This window comes from Mustela putorius, unplaced genomic scaffold (assembly GCF_011764305.1).
Source record: "Mustela putorius furo isolate JIRA1106 unplaced genomic scaffold, ASM1176430v1.1 tig00003867_pilon_pilon_pilon, whole genome shotgun sequence".
Classification (NCBI taxonomy): domain Eukaryota; kingdom Metazoa; phylum Chordata; class Mammalia; order Carnivora; family Mustelidae; genus Mustela; species Mustela putorius.
In genome coordinates, this window is record NW_025422019.1 from 34,155,026 (window position 1) to 34,176,317 (window position 21,292).

General features: G+C 33.1%; 1 protein-coding gene across 1 annotated transcript in view; it reads left to right on the forward strand.

Annotated features, from left to right (window-relative positions):
- Positions 1–21,292, forward strand: part of NCKAP1 (NCK associated protein 1) — a 101,068-nt gene that overhangs the window by 41,807 nt on the left and 37,969 nt on the right. Inside the window, 8 exon segments of the mRNA XM_045066440.1 lie at positions 3,523–3,679; positions 6,594–6,650; positions 8,850–8,946; positions 9,389–9,495; positions 10,255–10,387; positions 13,294–13,375; positions 14,818–14,876; positions 20,894–21,039. Of these exon segments, the coding sequence (XP_044922375.1) occupies positions 3,523–3,679; positions 6,594–6,650; positions 8,850–8,946; positions 9,389–9,495; positions 10,255–10,387; positions 13,294–13,375; positions 14,818–14,876; positions 20,894–21,039 (838 nt within the window).

The window sequence follows — 21,292 nt, forward strand, 5'->3', positions numbered from 1 at the left end:
GGTACATAAATTGCCTCTCAGAGTGGCTGTCAAACTACATTTTTGTTTTGTTTTTAAGGATTTTTAGAAATATTGTATTTATTCACTAAGGTTTTTGATTTTGATTTATTTCAGTAATACTAACTCATGGTTGGCAGTTAGATACATGGAGGATAAAAGTACTAGTTGTACTCCTGAGAAATTCACAAACTGTAGGGAAAATAGACACAGTGACCCACAGATATAATATAGAATGAGAATTGCTATAATACAATTACTTCTACCACCCTGAAGTCCAGTGGCAGAGGGAAATAATTTTGAGCATTTTTTTAACTTCCTCTAGTTCTTGTTACTTGATTTATTAACCATTAGGTAGTATTTGTTGTCTTTTCATTATAGTATGTCTCAAACTATAATGAAGGACCAGTTTTTCTTTTTTAAATTATTTTGGATTGATACTTAGATAAAATACAGATTACCAAACTACTAAGAACTAAAAGTGAATTACTAGAGTTACCAGAAATAAAGTAAGAAAGACACAAAATAAAAACTCACATTTTAAATTATTTAATTCAGTTTAGTCTGACAAATAGATTATTACTAGGTTTCTACTCCTACTAAATATCAAATTTTTGTGAAAGTTGCTAAGTACTCTCTTTCTTTACTTAATCTCATCATGCCCTGGCACTTTGAATAGTCCTGGCACTGTTACTAGAATGAAGGAGAGCACATGCTCCCTATCCTTAGCGTTTTTTAAAGAAAGATTTGATTGATTGATTTATAGTGTGCACACATGCGAGTGGGTGGGGGCAGAGGGAGAGAGAGAGAGAGAGAGAATCTTGAGCATGGAGCCTGTCTCGAGTCTTGATCTCATGATCCTGAGATAATGACCAAAAATCAAGAGTTGGATGTTTAACTGACTGAACCATCCAGATGTCCTCCTTAGCCATTTTTATTAATTATATTTTTTACATTGATCAGTTTTGTGATATTTATATTTTCTTCTATAATGATAGTTAAGATTTTAATCCCTTCTCTTAGTTGACTCAAAAGCCAGCTTTCCAATTATTGATTTTGCTGAAATGTATTGTGATCCTCGATGGTTCATGTTAATGGAAGTCTGGCCGTAGAGTAGAGGTGGTTAGTAGTTTAGGTGGCATGGGTGATCTCAAGAGTTAAAACTAGTTGCGCCAGTCTGTACAGGAATGCTGATTGCAGGTTTTCACATGATGAGCAGGGAAGTGATTCAGAAGGTAGGCTACCCTAATGGGGATATAGGGACATAGAGAAGGCAAAGAGATGTGGAATGACCACAGTTGCCAAAATAAGGAAGGTGTTTACTCTGAGTTTTGCTGCTTTCATGTAATTGAGCCTTGAGTAGAGGTAACAGGTTAAGAATTACGTTAAGAATTAGCTTAAACTCTGTACTTTTTGACCTCGATACTCATAGTAGGACATTTCTGTAGAAGGTGGTCTACTTCAGCACTTTGCTTTAGATTAGTTCAGGTGTGGTCCCTGGGTCAGCAGCATCACCTTAGAACTTGTTAGATATACAGAATCTTGATTTCTACCTTAGACCTGCTGAATTAGACTGTGAATGAATCCTAGCAATATGATTTAAAAAATCATAAGCCTTTCCAGTAGTTCTGATGCAAGCTAAAGTTTGAGGATCACGTGTCTATATTATAGCCTGGCTAAGAGTTACTGAGAGTCTGGAATGTAAAAAGACTCAGCTATTTGGAATGCAGTATAAAATAACTTATCCTGGTGTTCTTTCCGGGTCTATTCTTGCTATATTGGTTGGACTCCTTGGGAAAGATCTCTTTTCATCTCTGGAGTTTTGGGTTACTAAGTCCAGTCTCCTTTTAAATTAAATTCTACCTACTTTCCATCTTGAAAGATATTCTCTAATTTTCTTATCTAGCACTGGTGTTTTGTCTTGTTTCCAACATTTTTTGTGGCTTAAAAAGTTAAAAAAACATTTTTTCTGTCCTTTTATTGGGACGTTGGTGGGGAAAGGAGGGTAATATTTAATTTAATAAACCATCCTGATCTTGGGCAGTCGAATTTGAATTACATTACCTTTTTGGATTCTGTCATAAACAAATGGGTATACTAAATTCAAAAGTAATCCATATCTTAAAAAAGTAAAACATATGGTAACCCATAATATAACTGCTAATATTTTTAGAGAAACCTTTTGTTGTTAGCAGCAATTTTGTGAATCTAAGTATTCAACAAGGTATAAGACACTAAATGAAATCTCTTTACTCAGGGGTTTAGAGTAAAAGTCATTATATAAGGCAAGAATCTTTTACAGTCTCTCTTGAGGATTCTTTTTAAGTTTCCGTACATGAATTGTATGCCTTTGCTTGTGCACCAGATCATATAATTGTGTTTAGGGGTCCTGTTGCGTTAAAAATACTTTATGTGTTTCAGGAAATTTAAATACACGTCTGCACATAAGACTCCACAGTATATGCCTACTTAACTTAAAAAGTTAACTTGCTTGTGTAGTGGCCCTGTTAAAAGAAGGTTGAGCTAAGAATAAAAAGATAAATGGCAAGTTGTATGTTAATGATTCAGGAGTTTAGAGGTGGGAGTGACTACTGAGAATCCTAGGGAAGTTTTGACAGGAAATAGGATTGGTTTGTAAATGGCCCACTACAATACCTTTTGTATAGCCAGCACTGAGTAAATGTTGAATGAAGGACAGATGAGGTTTTGTGGCCTAGTCTGGATGGCTAGAGAGGGCACCCACAAACATATATATGATTATATTTTTGTGTAGGATTTCCAAAGTAGGTAACACAAGATGAAAGAGAGATTTGAATCCGTATACTAGAGAGCAGCATAGTATATTGAAAGAATCTTAGACTTCAAGGGTAAATACTTGAGGCTGACTCTAGCTCTAACATGTTAATGGTATAACTTTAGGTAAGTCATTGAACCTTCATTTCTTAAACTATGAAAGAGAAGGATACCATCTGTTTTATCTACTCCACAGAATCATGTGATATGATATATGTGAAAACTTATTTAGTAAACTGTGCATTGCTATGAAAATGCAGGATGCTATTGCAGTTCTTCTGGTGATTTAGAAAAGTAGATTCATCTTATTTTTCAATTATTTGAATAGTTGTAATGATTGCTGTATTGTGTGTTAATTAGTAACTTCGGACCTTTGGCTTAAAATATTTTGTAAAATATTTTGTAAAGGTTTTTGAAAATGCCTTTTACTCATTTGTTAAAAATGACTTCTTATACTACCCAGAAGCAACATTTCTTTTTCTCATCAGTGTGGGTTGAAGGAACTGATTTTGCAGAATACAGAAAACTATTGAGAGAAATATTGTTGCTATCTGCCATGTATATGAATTTTTATCTGTCACTTGAAATCCTCGATTTAGTGATTATGTTTATATTTCTAAAAATTTGAAAGCTACTTTGTAACTGAAATAATATAATTTTGGAATACTTTTACTTTGTATTTGCTTATGTTTTTTTACTTTTATCTTTGTATTTACTTGTGTTTTTTTAAAGTTGGCTTCATTTTGTGCCATGGGATTCTAAATACTGATGCGACAGCATTGAACCTTTGGAAGCTAGCTCTTCAAAGTAGCTCTTGCCTCTCTCTCTTTCGGGATGAAGTTTTCCACATTCACAAAGCTGCAGAAGACTTATTTGTAAACATACGAGGGTATGGAATTTTCATTTATCTTGCTTTTTTGGGAGAAGAGTCGGATTATCTTCATTGAAGTTGATAATAGAGAAGGGTCATGTCATACAAGAAGATATCACCTGTATTATCTTACTGGCCATAGCAAGTTGTTGTTTTTTTTTTTTTAAGATTTTATTTATTTATTTGACAGAGAGAGATCACAAGTAGGCAGAGAGACAGGCAGAGAGAGAGAGAGGAGGAAGCAGGCTCCCTGCTGAGCAGAGAGCCCGATGCGGGACTCGATCCCAGGACCCTGAGATCATGACCTGAGCCGAAGGCAGAGGCTTAACCCACTGAGCCACCCAGGCGCCCCTAGCAAGTTGTTTTTAACAATCATCCTGATATGGTAGTATTCATATCATTTATAGGTAATATTCATATTAATATTCATTCATTGAATATTAATGAATATTAATATTCATTCATAATATTCAAAAATTCATATCATTTTTATAGGTAACTTTGTAGATTAAAATACCTAGTGTTTCTGCCCTTTCAAAGTTTGTGTTCTAGGATAAAGAAGATGTGTTCTCTTTTGCAAATCATGATACGGAATTCGACATAAATATTGCTGAAAGTACCATATACATTTTAGAGTTTTGACATTTTTGTAGTGCTATTTAAAAGTACATGAATCAGTCAATAGCTCTTACTTAGTTATAACAATTATAGAAGTCAGACCATGGCACATAAGAAAACATGTTTCCTTTTAATAAGTTGTTTCAAGTGACTCATGTATATTAATTCCCTGTAAATCGAGCAGTTCATACAAATTTGTTTCCTTGAAAATTTTAATGCCTACATTTCTTTCCACATGAGGTTCTATAGACAGTATATTAAAGACAGATTGAACTCATACTTGGTAGCAATTTTGAAATCTTTTGAAATTAGGAGTGTCTAAAATATTCTGGGATCCCCTTTACCTGAAGGTGTTGAATAATTATGTTTGGCTTCTTAGCTTCAGATAGAAATAAAGTTTACCTACATTTATTTCATATCCAGTTTAGAAATGTCTTGATGAAATTGAGATGAAGCATCTGTTATTTATTAAAAAATAAAGATCTGTTTAACCTACCAATTTAAGCCTCACATTTTAGTGTGTGTAAGAATTACAGGTTCCTGGACATCATCCCTAAGTTGTATTTCCTATATCTGTATCTTGAAGAGGCTAAAGGAATCTGCCCTCTTTCCCCTACTAATTTTTGAAGTAAAATTTACCGACAAAAATGCATAAATTTTAGGTGTCAACAAATTTGTTTATGAATATTCTAGGTGATCACCTACTCAAGATACAGAACATTTCCATCATCTCCAGAAAATTGATTTGTGCCCCTTTTGGTCACCACTGCCACTGTAATTTACCTCCCAGTCCTTTGGTCAAGAGACCCCTGTTTTGATTTCTTTGTCTGTGGGTGTTTCTGACATTCTTTCTCTGTTTCTCTCTCTCTCTCTTTTAAAGATTTTATATATTTATTTGACAGAGAGATAGAGAGAGAGAAAGAGAGCACAGGTAGGGGAAGCTGCAGAGGGAGAGGGAGAAGCAGGCTCCCCAGTGAGCAGGGGCTTGGTCCCAGGCCTCCAGGATCATGACATGAGCTGAAGGCAAATGCATAACCAACTGAGCCACCCAGGCGCTCACTGTTTCTGACATTCTCTTGTGGTAGTTTCTTGGTCATAAAATGAGGTCTAGTGCTCTATGTACTTTACAGCTCTTATTCGGCTTTTATTTTAGGTGGTGAAATACATGGAAATATCCCATGCCATATGGGATAGCTTCTAATTGATTTTCATTTTCTAATTGATTCAGGTTGAAAGTCATGAAACTTGTATTTTGTTTTAGCATATTGATAGCTTCTCTGTGGAATAATATTTAAATATATGTAAGCATTTAGAACCAGGTAGTCTATATATTGAGCAAACTTATGTATGATACACATAAACTTAATGACACCATGAGACTGATTGCTTTGATGTTATGCTTTCCTTTTTTTTTTTTTTTTTGTTATGCTTTTCTAATAAGAAACTTAACCATATAAGAATCTTCATATTTAGAGTTGAGGAGTCTTAATTTTTTATTAAATCAAAAGTGACCAATTTAAAATATGACTTCCAGTAGTTACACGGCAGATTGTTAAGTATAAAGGCTTATGAATTATTAAGGACAGTGATTACAGAATTAGCTTATTTTCAACATTTGCTCAAAGAACACATAAATTTTAGATTTTGGAATTAATTTAGAGTTTGGTTTTAGCCGGGTTTTCAGGAATATAGTTTTTCTTTAACGTTTTAGAAATTTTGAGTTTTTGTATATAGCATTTATGAAAATAATGTATTTATTAGCATTTATTTTTCAAGTATTATCTTTAAAGTTTTTGATGTTCGTGTCCTGTTTCTTTTGATTTAAAGTAGTCTTATGCTTTCCTGCCCTAGTTTTTTCTGTCACAAAACCCCTACTCCAAACATTAAATAGTGTTGCTCCCTCTGTCCTTTCAGAATTTTTTTTTTATGAAATAGCATAAAAATCAGAAGTAATAGCTTTGTTATTGCTTTAGATTTTGGGAAACCACTGTTAATTTCATTGGAAGTATAATTTTTAATAACTCCATGAGGGCTTAATGAGGTGTAGTTAATCAAGATCTACATAGTGAGCTTTAATTTTTTTTTGTTAGATTTAATATAATATGAGAACTCTTTTTCTAAGAAGACTTAACTGAGTAATATAAGGAACCAGGAAAGGAGGTGGGTGGATTTCTTTCATGCATTTTTAGTTTGAGGGCCAGTTTTCCTTGTTGCTAGTAGAAAACTTTAATTGACTTTTAGTGTTTGGCTAACTTGTTTTGACTGTTACTGATGAAATTAAGATTAATGTGGTTTTAATTTTTTTTTCACATAGCTATAATAAGCGTATTAATGACATAAGAGAATGCAAAGAGGCAGCTGTGTCACATGCGTAAGTAGTTCTATCTTATCTGTGGAACTTAAAATCAAGAACAATTTCTTTCTTAAAGCACAATTTTGTTGAAATGATGGCAGATTAATGTGTACAAGATGTGAGAGACTTACAGTCAATGAAAAGTAGGTATATATCCTTAGTATCTAGTAAGCTTCAAGTTGTACAGACAGATCTTAAATATTTTTGAAGTGTTGATATAAATGCTCTAAGAAAGTACTGTACAGAGAGGTCTTTTATTTTAGGTATCATTTAAGTCTTTTACCATTACTATGCTTTTGTGCCAATACTTTGCAAATTGTGATGATTTTTGTACTATTTCATGAAAATTGACATATTTTCACACTCTCCTAAGTAGTATTTACTTTTCAAAGTATGCCTTTCCTGAATTGTAATAAATATTTTATATTAGTAAATATATAGAATAACTTAAAAGTTAGCATATTTAAGATCTTTGAACAGCTCTAAATTTACTCATGAAAGAATTATAAATAATTTGATATTTCAACTTAATTGATATGTATGGTATACTTGTATAGAATATTTTCTCTACTGAACTTACATAGAAGTACCTACCTACCTACCTACCTATTATTTGAGCCATCTGTATTTCTATAAGCCAGAGAGAAGATAATGCATCACCGCCACTGATAAAAATATAAAACCACAAGAAGTTTTAGAATTTAGGTTTAAGCTATGGGATGGATGTTGGGAATTTAAACCATCTTTATTTATTGCTGTCAGTGTTGTATCATTTTCCTCATGCATATTTTTTCACTTGAATGAAATGCTTATATTATAAAAAGTTATTTTCTAGTATAAATAACATACTTTGGAGTGTGTTAGAATTCCTTTCTTGACATACAAATGATTATCACTTCTTCATTGGATAGACACTGTTGTAAGCACATATATGGTGTCATAGCTATCTTTTATGAAACTCTTTCAAAGGTAAGACGTTCCCCCCCTTTATTTATTGTATAAAGCAACCATAAGTAATAAGCAATAATTTTTCATAGGAATTTCTCATTCCCATAATCCAGGCTTAGGACTTTATAGACCTTTTCTCTCTGTATAAATAATACCACAGGCACCTTGTAGCTACTCTGTGTAACAAAATAGTCAAAGTAACATTGACCCCTTTCTTGGAAATTGCATAGAATGACTTTATTATTGTCAGATAAAAAAGAGCTTGTTACTGGAGTTAACCTAACATTGTGAAAGTGTTGTGTTTCAGCCATTATGGAAGATGTATTTTTTGAGGCAGGTATCATCATCCCTGCTTTATAGATGAGTGGCTAATACTAGGAGAGGTGAAACCTAAGATTGCTAGGCAGAGGTTGGATTTTAATCGGTGTCTTCTACTGGGTCCTGGCCAAATTTCTGGTATTCTTTATCCCTTACAGTTGTTTTTCTGGCATATATATATATTGTGTGTGTGGGGGGGGCGGTGGTGCCATTTTTTGTACCTATCAAAATCTTAAAACCTAAAATTGGGACTGTATATTTTTCATACTGTGAGAAGTTGGAATACTTAAAACGTTCTGTGATTTTTTTTCCATGTTATTATGTGAGAGTAATTCTTTTTAAAAATTTGTATTTCATTTAAAGAATACCTAGTAATAAATATTTATAATTATCTTTTCCTTAACTCATCTTTTCTGTTTTTGAAGAGTGCCAAGAGATCTCATCCCAATATCTTTATTGTATATAGCTCTTCTTTAGTAAGTCTTATATATTTAATAGGAATGTAGTTAATAAATTGGATATGGATTATCAGATATTTATTAACTTGTGTTCATTGATTTTTTTGTGGAGATGACAGAAATGTATACATAGTATACAAAGGATTTCACAGTCCAGTTCTTAAAGTGCTAGGCTAAATGGTATTAGAGTTGGAGAAATTATTTAGAAATGGAAATCTGGATAGTGGGAAATGCTTTTTGAAGGATTGGTCTTAAAGTTTGGGTAGGATTTTGATAGGTGGAGAATAACAGAATAAAGATGGTTATAAAAACAGCATAAGAAAGGCAAAAAAAAACGTAGGATTGGAAAGTCCTTTAATGACATACCATAGAAGATACTTGTAGGGGCTTCTTCCTAAGACAACTTTGGAAATTGACCTGAAGTGATAAGTTATTTAATTGTCAATAATGATTTTAGTGGAAACATAAATTATAATGATGTCTTTCCCTATAGTGGTTCAATGCACAGAGAAAGACGTAAATTTTTAAGGTCTGCACTGAAAGAATTGGCTACTGTCCTCTCTGATCAACCTGGCTTGCTAGGTCCGAAGGTAACTGATTTAATTCTTGTTCTACCTACAGGTGCACGATATTAAAAGGAAAAATTCTGTGTGAAGTTTTATTAAAATTTGATCTAATTTCTTAACTATATGTGTGCCGTATTAAAATTTAAAAAATATTCTCTATGGGAAATTGTACTAGAATTTGAACTTTTACTAAAACTTACATATAACTGAGAATGAATTTGTTTACTTGATACATATATCACACCTTCCTCCATTTTTCTCACTTCTTATATATATCTTGATATATTTTGTATATATTTTCTTGATACATATCTCCAGGTTTTCTTCTGTATTTTCATTTTTGCCTTTTGAACTTGATTTCATCAGTTCTTGCCAGTGACTTTTCACTTAGAGAAAGATTGTGCGTAGGTTTTACTTAGAAGCTTGGCATGAGAATAAGCAACATTGTTTATTTCTTTTTAATTAGGCACTTTTTGTTTTTATGGCATTATCCTTTGCCCGTGATGAAATTATCTGGCTACTTCGTCATGCAGATAACATGCCAAAGAAGAGTGCAGATGACTTTATAGACAAGTAAGTTAGCAACATTTAAAAAGTTATTTTTTAAATATTTTGGTGTATGGGATGTGGAACTTGGGAACTTGGGGTTAAATTATTTTGTAAGACCTTTTTAAGGGCTTTTCATATTTCATAATAAAGGAATATTTGTAATACATCATTAGATGATATGAACTAGAATGCGGAGTCTACTTTAGCTTAATATTAGGGTTTTAATGTTTCCTTTCTAGTACTCTAGGTTGTCATAAATTCCTGTTTTCTTGCTATAACCAGTACTATTTTCTTTGGAATTCATTTTTTAAGATGACTTACTATGCAAAAATTTAAAAAGAATCCTTCTGAAGTAGAGTTGCAACCAAGCGTGTGATTTGAAATGTCTATCATTTTAGTCCACAGTCTTTCAATAGGATTTAGATAAATGAAGCAGAGAAATAAGAGCATACAGAAAAATCTTATTTCTAATCCTCTAATCCTCTTTCATTTGTGATTTTTTGGTAATGATGTAGTTTATGAGATACCCTAGTTTTATTTTCATTTTGGGTTTTCCTTTATCAACTTCTTTAGTCATAGTTGTTTTGCTGTTGGTTTTTTTTTTTTTATTTTTGTTTTCCATCATGGAAATGTCTTTAGAAAGTAATTGACATAAAATGATATTTAGCAGTGCTTTTTCTAAGAAAAAAATCTTCTTGTAGTAATACCAAAGGCATTTTATATTTTCCTATTAATAATGATGAATTTCTTTTTTGAAATACTTTTCTTGAATTTTTTAAAAAGGCACATTGCTGAGTTAATATTTTATATGGAAGAGCTTAGAGCACATGTAAGAAAATACGGACCTGTAATGCAGAGGTATTATGTGCAGTACCTTTCTGGCTTTGATGCTGTTGTTCTCAATGAACTTGTGCAGGTAAATCTATATCATGCTATTCTCTCTATTGTTCTTTGCTTCCCTTTTTTCTAATAACTGTTTTGTTTGCTTACTACAATCTAGTGCCAAGTGGTGGAGCTACAAATGTAAGTAAGTCATTGTCCTGTATTATCAAGGGGATCATAATCTAGAGGGGAGAAAACACTTAGTTGTAGTTGAGTATAGTAGGTGTTATGCTTAAATGTGTACCAAGTTCAGAGTGAACACAATGCAGGGAATATTTCTTTATTTTGGCAGTGGAGGTATACAGTGACCAAATTAAAGAGGACCTTGCAAAAGAGGGATAGTAATAAATCAGATTTAACTAAGTTTTAGAGGAAAAATAGAAGATAAGTCCTTTGGCACAGTATGTTAGAAGATCTTTTTATTTATTTATTTTTTTTAATTTTTTTTTTTTTAAGATTTTTTTTTTTTAAAGATTTTATTTATTTATTTGACAGAGAGAGATCACAAGTAGGCAGAGAGGCAGGCAGAGAGAGAGAGAGAAGGAAGCAGGCTCCCTGCTGAGCAGAGAGCCCGATGCGGGACTCGATCCCAGGACCCTGAGACCATGACCTGAGCCGAAGGCAGCGGCTTAACCCACTGAGCCACCCAGGCGCCTCAGAAGATCTTTTTATTTTTTTAAATTCATCTAGATGTCCTAATTTGATTAAATGTTCTAATTTTTTTTTTTTGTTTTTTTTTTTTTTTTGTTGTTGTTTTTTTTAAAGATTTTATTTATTTATTTGACAGAGAGAAATTACAAGTACACTGAGAGGCAGGCAGAGAGAGAGAGAGAGAAGGAAGCAGGCTCCCTGCTGAGCAGAGAGCCCGATGCGGGACTCGATCCCAGGACCCTGAGATCATGACCTGAGCCGAAGGCAGCGGCTTAACCCACTGAGCCACCCAGGCGCCCTCTAATTTTGTTTTTAATTTGGATTTTCATCTGTTGATTTTTCGTCTTAATTTTTTTTTTTTTTTGGTGTCTGTAATTTCTTTATTCAGTCTTTTTCATTTTAATATAAATTTATTTTATCTTTATTCCAAATAAACTAACTGTAAGGGAAATGGGGTTTTTTTTTGCTTCATTTTATAAATCAAGATGTCTTTATACTATGTGTTAGTTTACTAACACATAGTGTAAAGAACAACACAAATTCTCTGTATTCTAAAATTACTGGTTTCCCAGAAGAATAACCATACTTGATATCCTGATTTTTTTTTTCAAACCTACTTAAAAGGTGCAAGTAAGAAAATAAAAAGTTGTTCATGTAATTGTTTACCTTGAATTATATATACACCTCATAGGTTACTATCCTGAACTGGTGTATTTTTTCTTTTATCCACTAGATGGAGCTTAGATGCTTTCTGTCTAGAATGTCTATTAAAAACAGGAATAGAAGAACTGACTTTTATCCCTATAATGTTATTATTTTGCTGTACTTTTTAAAAAAGATTTTATTTATTTATTTGATAGACAGAGATTACAAGTAGTCAGAGAGGCAGGCAGAGAATGAGGAGGAAGCTGGCTCCCTGCTGAGCAGAGAGCCTGATGCAGGGCTCGATCCCAGGACCCTGAGACCATGACCTGAGCCAAAGAGGCTTTAACCCACTGAGCCCCCAAGGCACTCCAACTTTGCTATACTTTTATTTAAATAGTTACTACTTACTGGATAAACCAGAGGCTTTTGTGCTATCACAATTTAAAAAATAAACCAGACTCCTGATTTCATGTCATTTTGGAACTTGCTGTGGCTGGTTGGATATTAATTAATAAATGTAGATTTATGTTACATAATATTAAAATTTTTAAGTCATTCCATCTCTTTTGGTGTCTTTTGCATCAATTGTATTTTATAATACTAGGAAAATTAATGTTTTTTTTTCTGGAATTATAATATTAGTAGCAGTAATACTAGTATTAATAATTGTCAGATTTATTGATAGTGTATTTTATGATGTCTGTGCAACAATCCTCAGAGATTAGGTGTAGTTACCATTTGTTGATGAAAAAAGAATTTACATAACTTGCTCAGTATCATAGAGTTCATGAGTAATAGAGCCAGTATTTGAGTGCAGGCTCTAACTCCAATGTCTGAGCTTCTTATACCCTCTTCTGTTGTAAAGTACATGCATGGTGTTTTTAACCATTTACTAGGATTTAAATTTAGAACTAAGATTAACCTGCTAATGTAGTTCATTGTAATGGGTGTTAAATTTTTTTATTGAGGTAAAATGTACATAACATACAATTTTCTTTGCTAACCATTTTCAAGTGAACAGTGTAGTGAAATTATGTATATTCACATGGCTGTGTAGGTTTTGAAAATTATACTATTTGTGAGCTAAGCATTCACTTTTAAAAAAATTGTATTATTCAGCATCAACTTCAGATGCAGTTTTTAAGGTACTCATTTTTCTAGCTGACTTGAGAGGGATATTTTGGTCCTATTTTGTTGAAGTATAATTTACACACAATAAAAGTCATCTATTTTCAGTATACCATTTGAATTTTGACAACTGTACATCCATGTTACTACTACTACAGTCAAAACATGGAAAGTTTCCAGTACTTAAAGGTTTTCTTGTGTACCTTCGTAATTGATTCTTTCTCTAAACCCCGGGCAACTATTCATCTGCTTTTTGTCACCTTTGCCTTTAAAAACATTTTTTCTCATATAAATGGAATCATATACTATATAATCTGTTGTTTGTGATTTCTTTCTATTAGCATAGTGTTTCTGAGATTCATCCATGTTAATGTATGTATCATTTCATTCTTGTTTAAAGCTGAAAAATACAGTATGGATATACCAGCTTGTTTATCCATCTGCCACTTGACAGATCTATGAATTATTTCCCCAGTTAGATGTTTTTAACATTATTATTATTATTATTATTTTCAGAATCTTTCTGTTTGCCCTGAGGATGAATCGATTATCATGTCCTCTTTTGTTAACACTATGACTTCCCTGAGTGTAAAACAAGGTAAGTCTTCCAAATAAAAGCATATTTTCTCCTAATTAGATTTTCAGATTTGATTATTAAGGGGGGAATTTAACAGTTAATTTTTCTAGACTCATTTATTTTGGACACATTTACTCTGTTTTCTTTTGTCTTAGCTTTGTTCTCTCTAAAGCAAAGTTGCCAAAATAGGTGTATAATGATGTTTATAAAAATACTGAGAATTATGGCTTGAAATTTCTTATTATTCAGTAGGTGGGGAAAAAAAAACCCCAAAATATAATGAAGTATATATGTGGTCTAAGCATCACCTATGACAGTAGTTGGTACCACTGAGGAAATTATATTTTAAAAAGTACCAGGCACTCAAATATTATCCTATTTAATAAATATCAGTTTTAGAAAGCTGTTGTATTTGGTAGATTTGAAAACTCAAGGTTTGAGAGTTAACTCGATTTTGCCAAGCTCTAACAGTTATTAAGTGTCCCTTCTAGTGCAGGGATTTTAAGTTCAGGTCTATCAATCCCAAATGTTGTATACTCGACTGCCTCTTCATTATTTGAATACTTCATTCCAGCAGATTGCTTTGATGTTTCAGTGTTGTAATCTTTGAGTAAAAGATTCTAAAACCTTGAACATTTCTGAGTAATAAATACACTTTAGTTTAATCAATCTTTATCACACTTAAGTAGTGAAGTTATTGTGAAGTTGTACAAAGAGTTACTTTGAGGAGTTTCACCATGCTGTCCATAGCTTCTGTTTATAGGATTTCTCAAGCTCTCTTCTAGCTTTATTCAAAATTGGTATGTAAGCACACTGAGAAATAGTTTAGGAGAGAAGTCTGTACTTTACACTTCTCTTAGCATAACTCCCTCTTTATATCAACATCATTAAAGGATTTGAGAACGACTTCACTCTTAGGTATTCAATTACTTTTGTTTTTTTAAGTGTACAGTTTAATAGTATTTAGTATATTCACATAGCAGTGCAGCCATCTCTAGAACTTTCTCATCTTGAAAACTGAAACTTCATAGCTATTAAAGAACACTTTCTGTTAACCTCTTGCCCCTGACATCTACCATTATGAGTTTGACTACTCCAGGTACCTCATAAGTGGGATCATGCAGTATTTGCCTTTTTGTCACTGAGTTATTTCACTAGCTTAATGTCCTCAGGGTTCAGCCCCACTATAGCATGTGTCAGAATTTCTTTCGTTTTAAAGGCTGAATAATGTACTACATTTCTTTCATCTATTCCTCTATTGATGGACATTTGGGTTGCTTCTGCCTTTTGGCTGTTGTAAATAATGCTGCTTTGGACATGGTATGCAAATACTGCTTTAAGACTCTGCTTATAATTCTTTTGTATATATGGCCATAAATGGAATTGTCTTAGATCTTAAATTTTAAAACTGATTGTATATTTGTGAAACATTAATTTTCTTTGTAATATTTTTTCTATTGTAGTTGAAGATGGGGAAGTATTTGATTTCAGAGGAATGAGATTAGATTGGTTTAGATTACAGGTAAGAATAACTTAATTTTCATTGTCATTCCGTTTGGGTAATGGATATTTTAGCTAACATGAAAATACTAATAAAAATATTCATTGTTGTATACCTGTTGAAAAGACTAGTTTTGTTTAACTAACTATAGTTTTTACCTCATAGAAGAAACAGTTTTCTTAATTAAGATATAATCAACATATAACAATATATTAGTTTCAGGTTCCCAATCCTGAGATCATGACCTGATTCATATTGCTTAACCCACTGAGCCACCCAGGCGCCCCTAATAATATAGTTTTTAGTCTAGTTAACAGTTTTTTATTCACCACATAATCAACATATAACAATATATTTTTTTTTTCATGAGATTCATTTTTAATGACCTACTTTTCATTTATCACCACACATAATTAGGAATTTTTTTTCTTCTGAGAACTTTTAAGACCTACTTTTCTTAGCAACTTTCAAATATGCAATACAGTTTTACTGATACAGTCATCATACTGTACATAACATCTCCAGGACTTACTTATTTTATAACTGGGAGTCTGTAACTTTTGGTTACCGTCAGCCATATTGCCCAACTCTGGCTCCCCACCTTTGGCAACCAGCAGTCCGTTGTCTATTGTACATTTAGTTTTAAGTATTTGGTGTTTTTTTTTTTTTTTAAATTCCACATATAAATGAGTTCATTTGGTCTTTGACTTACTGTGTCTGACTTTCTTCACCTAGTATAATGCCTTCCGGGTCCACCCATATTGTCACAGGTGGCAGGATTACCCCATTCTTTTGTTGGAATAATATTCCCGTGTGTGTGTGTGTGTGTGTGTGTGTGTGTGTTTACACCACCAATTCTTCATCTGTTTATCCATTGATTGCCACTTAGGCTATTTCCATGTCTTGGCTGTTGTAAATAGTGCTGCATATGAACTTGGGTTTATAGATATCTTTTTGAGTGAGTGTTTTCGTTTCCTTCAGATAAATATCTAGAAATGGAATTACTGGATCATATGGTAATTCTAAATTTTTGAGGCATCTCTATACTGTAGACATCTCTATACTGTAGACTGTATACTATATAGACAACTTTATAGTGGCTGCATCCATTTACATTCCCACCAGGAGTGCATGAAGGTTCCCTTTTCTCCACATTTTTGCCTTGTGTTTTTGTCAATAGCTTTTCTAATAGATGTGAGGTGACATCTCATTATACTTTTGATTTGCATTTTCCTGATGATCAATGATGTTGAGCACCTTTTCATGTTCTTGTTAGCTATCCAGATCTATCTAGATGTCTTTATGAAGGAGCAAGAACAAGCATCCAGCTCACAGGCTGTAGTTTACTGTCCCCTGATATAGTGCCAAAAGCTTCATTTTTCTGAAATGCAGAAATAAATGGTAGTAGACTTTAAAAGTTTTCATTTAATATATGACACATAAATAGTTTAGAGGACTTTTTTTTTTTTTAAATTTTTCTTTAGAGATCACAAGTAGGCAGAGAGGCAGGCAGAGAGAGAGGAGATGCAGGCTCCCTGCCAAGCAGAGAGCCCGAAGTGGGGCTCGATCCCATGACCTGAGCCGAAGGCAGAGGCTTTAACCCACTGAGCCACCCAGGTGCCCCAGTTTTAGAGGACTTTTAAAATTCAAGCTTAAAATCTTTGTATAACTGTAAATTTCATAATGAAATTTAATTCCCTGTAAATTCTTCTAGTAATTATGTGAAAACTGTGGCGCAGTTTTTCAGTAACTGAATATTTTTAAAATATGTATATTTTAAAATAATAGTAGTATGTTCTCATTATAAGATGTCAGAATACCCAGAGGTAAAGTAGTTTGTACTTTTCCCACTTTCATACCTCAGAAATGCATTTATTAAGTGGTTTATATCCGTTTAGGTGTTCAAATAGTAAATGAAATTGTAATATACACACCCATGGTTCTGCAATTTAAATTAATTTTTATTTGTTTAATTAAAAAGTAAAATGTGTTGGTGGAAGAGATTTTTATCAACCAGTATGTGTTGGTGGAAGAGATTTTTAGATCAACTCAGTCTCAGGAAGGATTCCTAGAAAGAGCATACCTTTCTATTATCTGAGGTAATTCTGCCCTTAGGTTCCTTCCAACCTCAAAATACAAAGGAATTTTTCTCACACTTGTTCTTTGTTCTATGGTTGTATACATTTGGAGATGATTTTATAAGTGAGGCTACTAGTATTAAGTAACTTGCCTGAGTTTGCAGAGTTGGTTAGTGGGAAATCAGGGAGGAACACTTAAAACACCACCACGCCAAAATATTAAATGTGTATATATAATAGGTTTTTTTTTTCCCTTTAAAAATAAAGTTTGGGGTGCCTGGGTGGTCCTGGGATCAAGCCTCCCGCATCGGGCTCCCTCCTCTGCAAGGATCCTACTTCTTCCTCTCCCACTGCTTGTGTTCCCTCTCTCGCTGTCTCTCACTGTCAAATAAATAAAATCTTAAAAAAAAATAAAGTTTAGATATTAACATTTTATTTTAACAAAAGCTGTGAAACAGTATAGAACTAAGAGCATATAAAATGAAAATAAAAAGTGAAATTGCTGTGCTACAGAATGTACACATTTAAAATTTGGAGAGTCACTCATCATTAAAAAGCTTGAACTATTTAAGTCTCCTGCTGTCAGTTTGTGAGAGTGCCTAAACCAACATTTGGGTTTAGAAAATTTTAGAGAGTTAAGGTACATTTTGAATTTGCCCTTATTAAATACTTTTGGGATTATTAACTTACTCATTTGAAGGATTCACTTGAGAATTTATCTGTGTTTAGTTATATGGCAGAATATAAAACATTTCTGTAGCATTAAGAGTGTAGAACTAGTATATCTAAGTTTTTCTAAATTTTTATAAGATTATTATAATAATATCACCTGCTGTATGATTCTTTCGTGTGTTGTATTCTTGCTTTTATTAGTTTGCTAGGGTTGCCCTAACAGTACCAAAGCTGGTAGCTTAAACAACAGAAATTTATTATTTTATAATTCTGGAAGCTGGAAGTCCTAAATCAATGTGTCAGCTGGGTTGATTCTTTCTTAGGGCTATGAGGGAAAATCTTTTCCAGGCTTTTTTCTAGCTCCTGGTAATTTGCTGGCAAACTTTGATGTTTTGGCTGGTAGATGGGTCACTCTAATCGCATTGTCCCTGTCTCTATACAGTCTTCTGTGCATATCTCTGTGTCCAAATTTTTCCTTTTTTATAAGGATTCCAGTGATAATGGATTAGGGTCCACTCTTACGACCTCATTTTAACTTGATTGCCCCTGTAAAGACCCTGTTTCTAGATATGGTTACATTCTGAGAAACTGGGGACTATGACTTCAGCATATTTTTTGTGGACCCAATTTAACCCATAACATTGCTCATAATCATGAGTGGGACATATAGCCACTTTTCTACTGCATAACTCTTAATTTTTAGTGACAGTGGGCTAAAGCATACTAAGGAAGAAAATAGTGGGGCATATAAGTAAGCCAGAGAAGTCTTGTCTGAGGGAAAGGATAAAAATGTAAGTTGTGAGGTAGTAACCAGAATCCAGAACGTTAGCAGAGGTGATGAAGAAAAGTACCACACCTACAGACTAGGCCATAGGATTCCAGAAATAAAATATTGAGCAGTATTATATAATCTGGAGAAGAGTACAGATCCTCTTTTAAGGGTGTTATAAATCTGGTTGTGGAGACAGGCATTAAAGATAATGAAAAATTAAATAGCAGTTGAAAATTTAAAAGATTAACTTAAAAGATGCTGCTGGCAGAATATGATTATAAATTAACTGTAGTTTTCTTAGAAGGAAGAAAGATTTTTTTCAAGTTGGAATTGCTAATAATGATTTTATAGAGAAAGCATCATTTTGCCCATTGAAAGATGGGTAGAAATTGAATAGGAAAATAAGCTTAGACACAGGAAAAGGGCAAATAACGAGGAAAGGACAAGTAAAGAAACTTTTTAGTGTTAAATATTACTACAAGAAGGAACAAATCTTTACAAGAGTGATGAATGATCTGACTCAATGATCAGATATAAGGATAAGAGTTCAGTATAAGCACATGGCCAGACAGGTACACAGATATCAGTAATTCTTGAGTATTGCAGGACCAGAAGGGTAAGCCTTTGGAGAATTTTAGAATTGCGTTTTGCCTTCAACTGGAGTCCGAATTTAATCCTTAAGTCATTGGTGTTTTTTAGGTCATTTTGATTTTTCTCCTTTTTTCTATTCTTTGAGGAATTCTTTGTCCATGTATTTTTTGTCATTTTTTTTCCTGTTTCCTCAGGCATCTCGTTCCCTTATGTATTCCCTAGTCTCTTAATTATCTTTGGTTACTTTCATTTATCTTCTTCCCTTCTGTCATTAAATTTACTTAGGTTGTTCTTACCTTACTTTTATTTCCTTTTTTTTTTTTTTTTTTAGATGACCTGTTTTCTCTTTCATTGTTGTTAAATACTTCAAATGAGTCTTTTAAATTAATTTTGTCATTTTGTCACCATCCATGTTGTAGCCCCTTGCCATTGTAGGGGCTGAGATTTGATTTTTATACAAGGAAATAATTTTTATACAAGGAAATAACTTTTATACAAGGAAATAATTTTTGTACAAGGAAATAATTATTTAGTCTCTACTGTTTGATAGAAATTGGCAGAAGACATGGGGCCCCTGCATCAAGGACAAAGGATTTTATTCATTGCACAGGAAGCAGCATGAGCATCAACATATATGTATCATTTTTTTTTTTCTCTAGCTTCCATGACCCAGATGAATGCTATGTATGCAGTAGGTTTCTGTTGCAGCTAAGGAACACTGAATTTGATGAACCCTCTGTTGTATCAACAGTAAGCATACTAGCTCTTTGATCCAGAGGTAGATACCGCCTCATTTCCTCAAGTTTTACAAAGTACTTGCAAGTACAAAGTACAAGTACTCTCAGAAATGGCCTGAGTAGTTGAATTCTTACATATCGAAGATGTGTAGGCACACGTGAGATCCATGAAGGAGTATCTCACAACACCAGAATCCTGGCCATCATTCATAATTCTTCTGTTGCCCGCCTATCTAATGATTTCCCAGATGAAACTCTTTTGAACTACCACCATTGTAGAAGAGACCATCATAATCCTGTCTGGATTATTGCCACAGCTGCCTTCTATTCCCTTTCTGTCCACCTTTCCCTAGTTCCCTCCTCCACATAGAATAATGTTTCTAAAACACAAATTGACCACTGCACAGAACCTTTGGTTCACCAAAAGGTTTAAATTCTTTAATGTGTTTTGCAGGGGTCTACATGATCTGGTTGAATCTCTTCTTACACCCATTTTATTTCTCCTCTTTTTTCATTTTAATTGTAGCCATAGTGAACAGTATTTATTCTATAGACACTCTTTCTCTTCTTGTTTTGTACCTTTCTGGAATGCCCACTGTCCGTGGACAGATTTTTCCTCTTGATTTGGTACCCTTATAGTAGAATTTATTTCCCTGTAAACCCATTGTGATGGTTTTGGTTAAGTTCTATCACATTGCTCAACCTACACTAATTTTTACGATTTTCATTTCTTTTCTAGAATTCATCAATTAGTACAGTATGTTTTAATTACTATAATCTAAAACCTCAGTGAATTAACATGTACAATCTTTACTTTCATGTGAGTGTATCACCTGTATTTTTTCTCTCAAACTAGATTGAAAATTTCTTTCGGTGGATCTAGCTTGACAATGCACTGTTTTATACTTTTGATATTATAACTTCTGTTCCTTTGGGGTTCTAGATGAATGACCCATATATTAGATTTTACTTTATTGGCAGTAGTATTTCTATTTATTTAAAGAATTTTTTGATAGGAATTTCAAGTTTGAGTCACTATTGACAGCTTTAAAAAGGTGATGTTACTGATACAACATCAAAATAAAAATCAAAAAATTTTTGATAATGTGTTTTTTTTTTTCCCTGTAGAATGTCAAGGGTAAAGTCATTGGTCTTTGCTTAAACTACTTTTGTTTTTTACTTTCACAGGCATATACTAGTGTTTCTAAGGCTTCACTTGGCCTTGCAGATCACAGAGAACTTGGAAAGATGATGAATACAATAATTTTTCATACAAAGATGGTAGATTCCTTGGTGGAAATGTTGGTGGAAACATCAGATCTCTCCATATTTTGGTATGTGGTAATTTTTTTTGTATCAGAATTTGACATTTTTAGTATGTAAAGATACCTTTGTTTATTGTTATTATGATAGTGTTGTCCTTGAGACCATTCAGTAATAGTCTTTAAAAAATATATTTTATTTATTTATTTGACAAACAGCGATCACAAATAGGCAGAGAGGCAGGCAGAGAGAGGGGGTGGGGAGGAAGCAGGCTCCCTGCTTCCAGGTGTCCCTCAGTAACAAACTCTTAAGAATAAAGGGAAT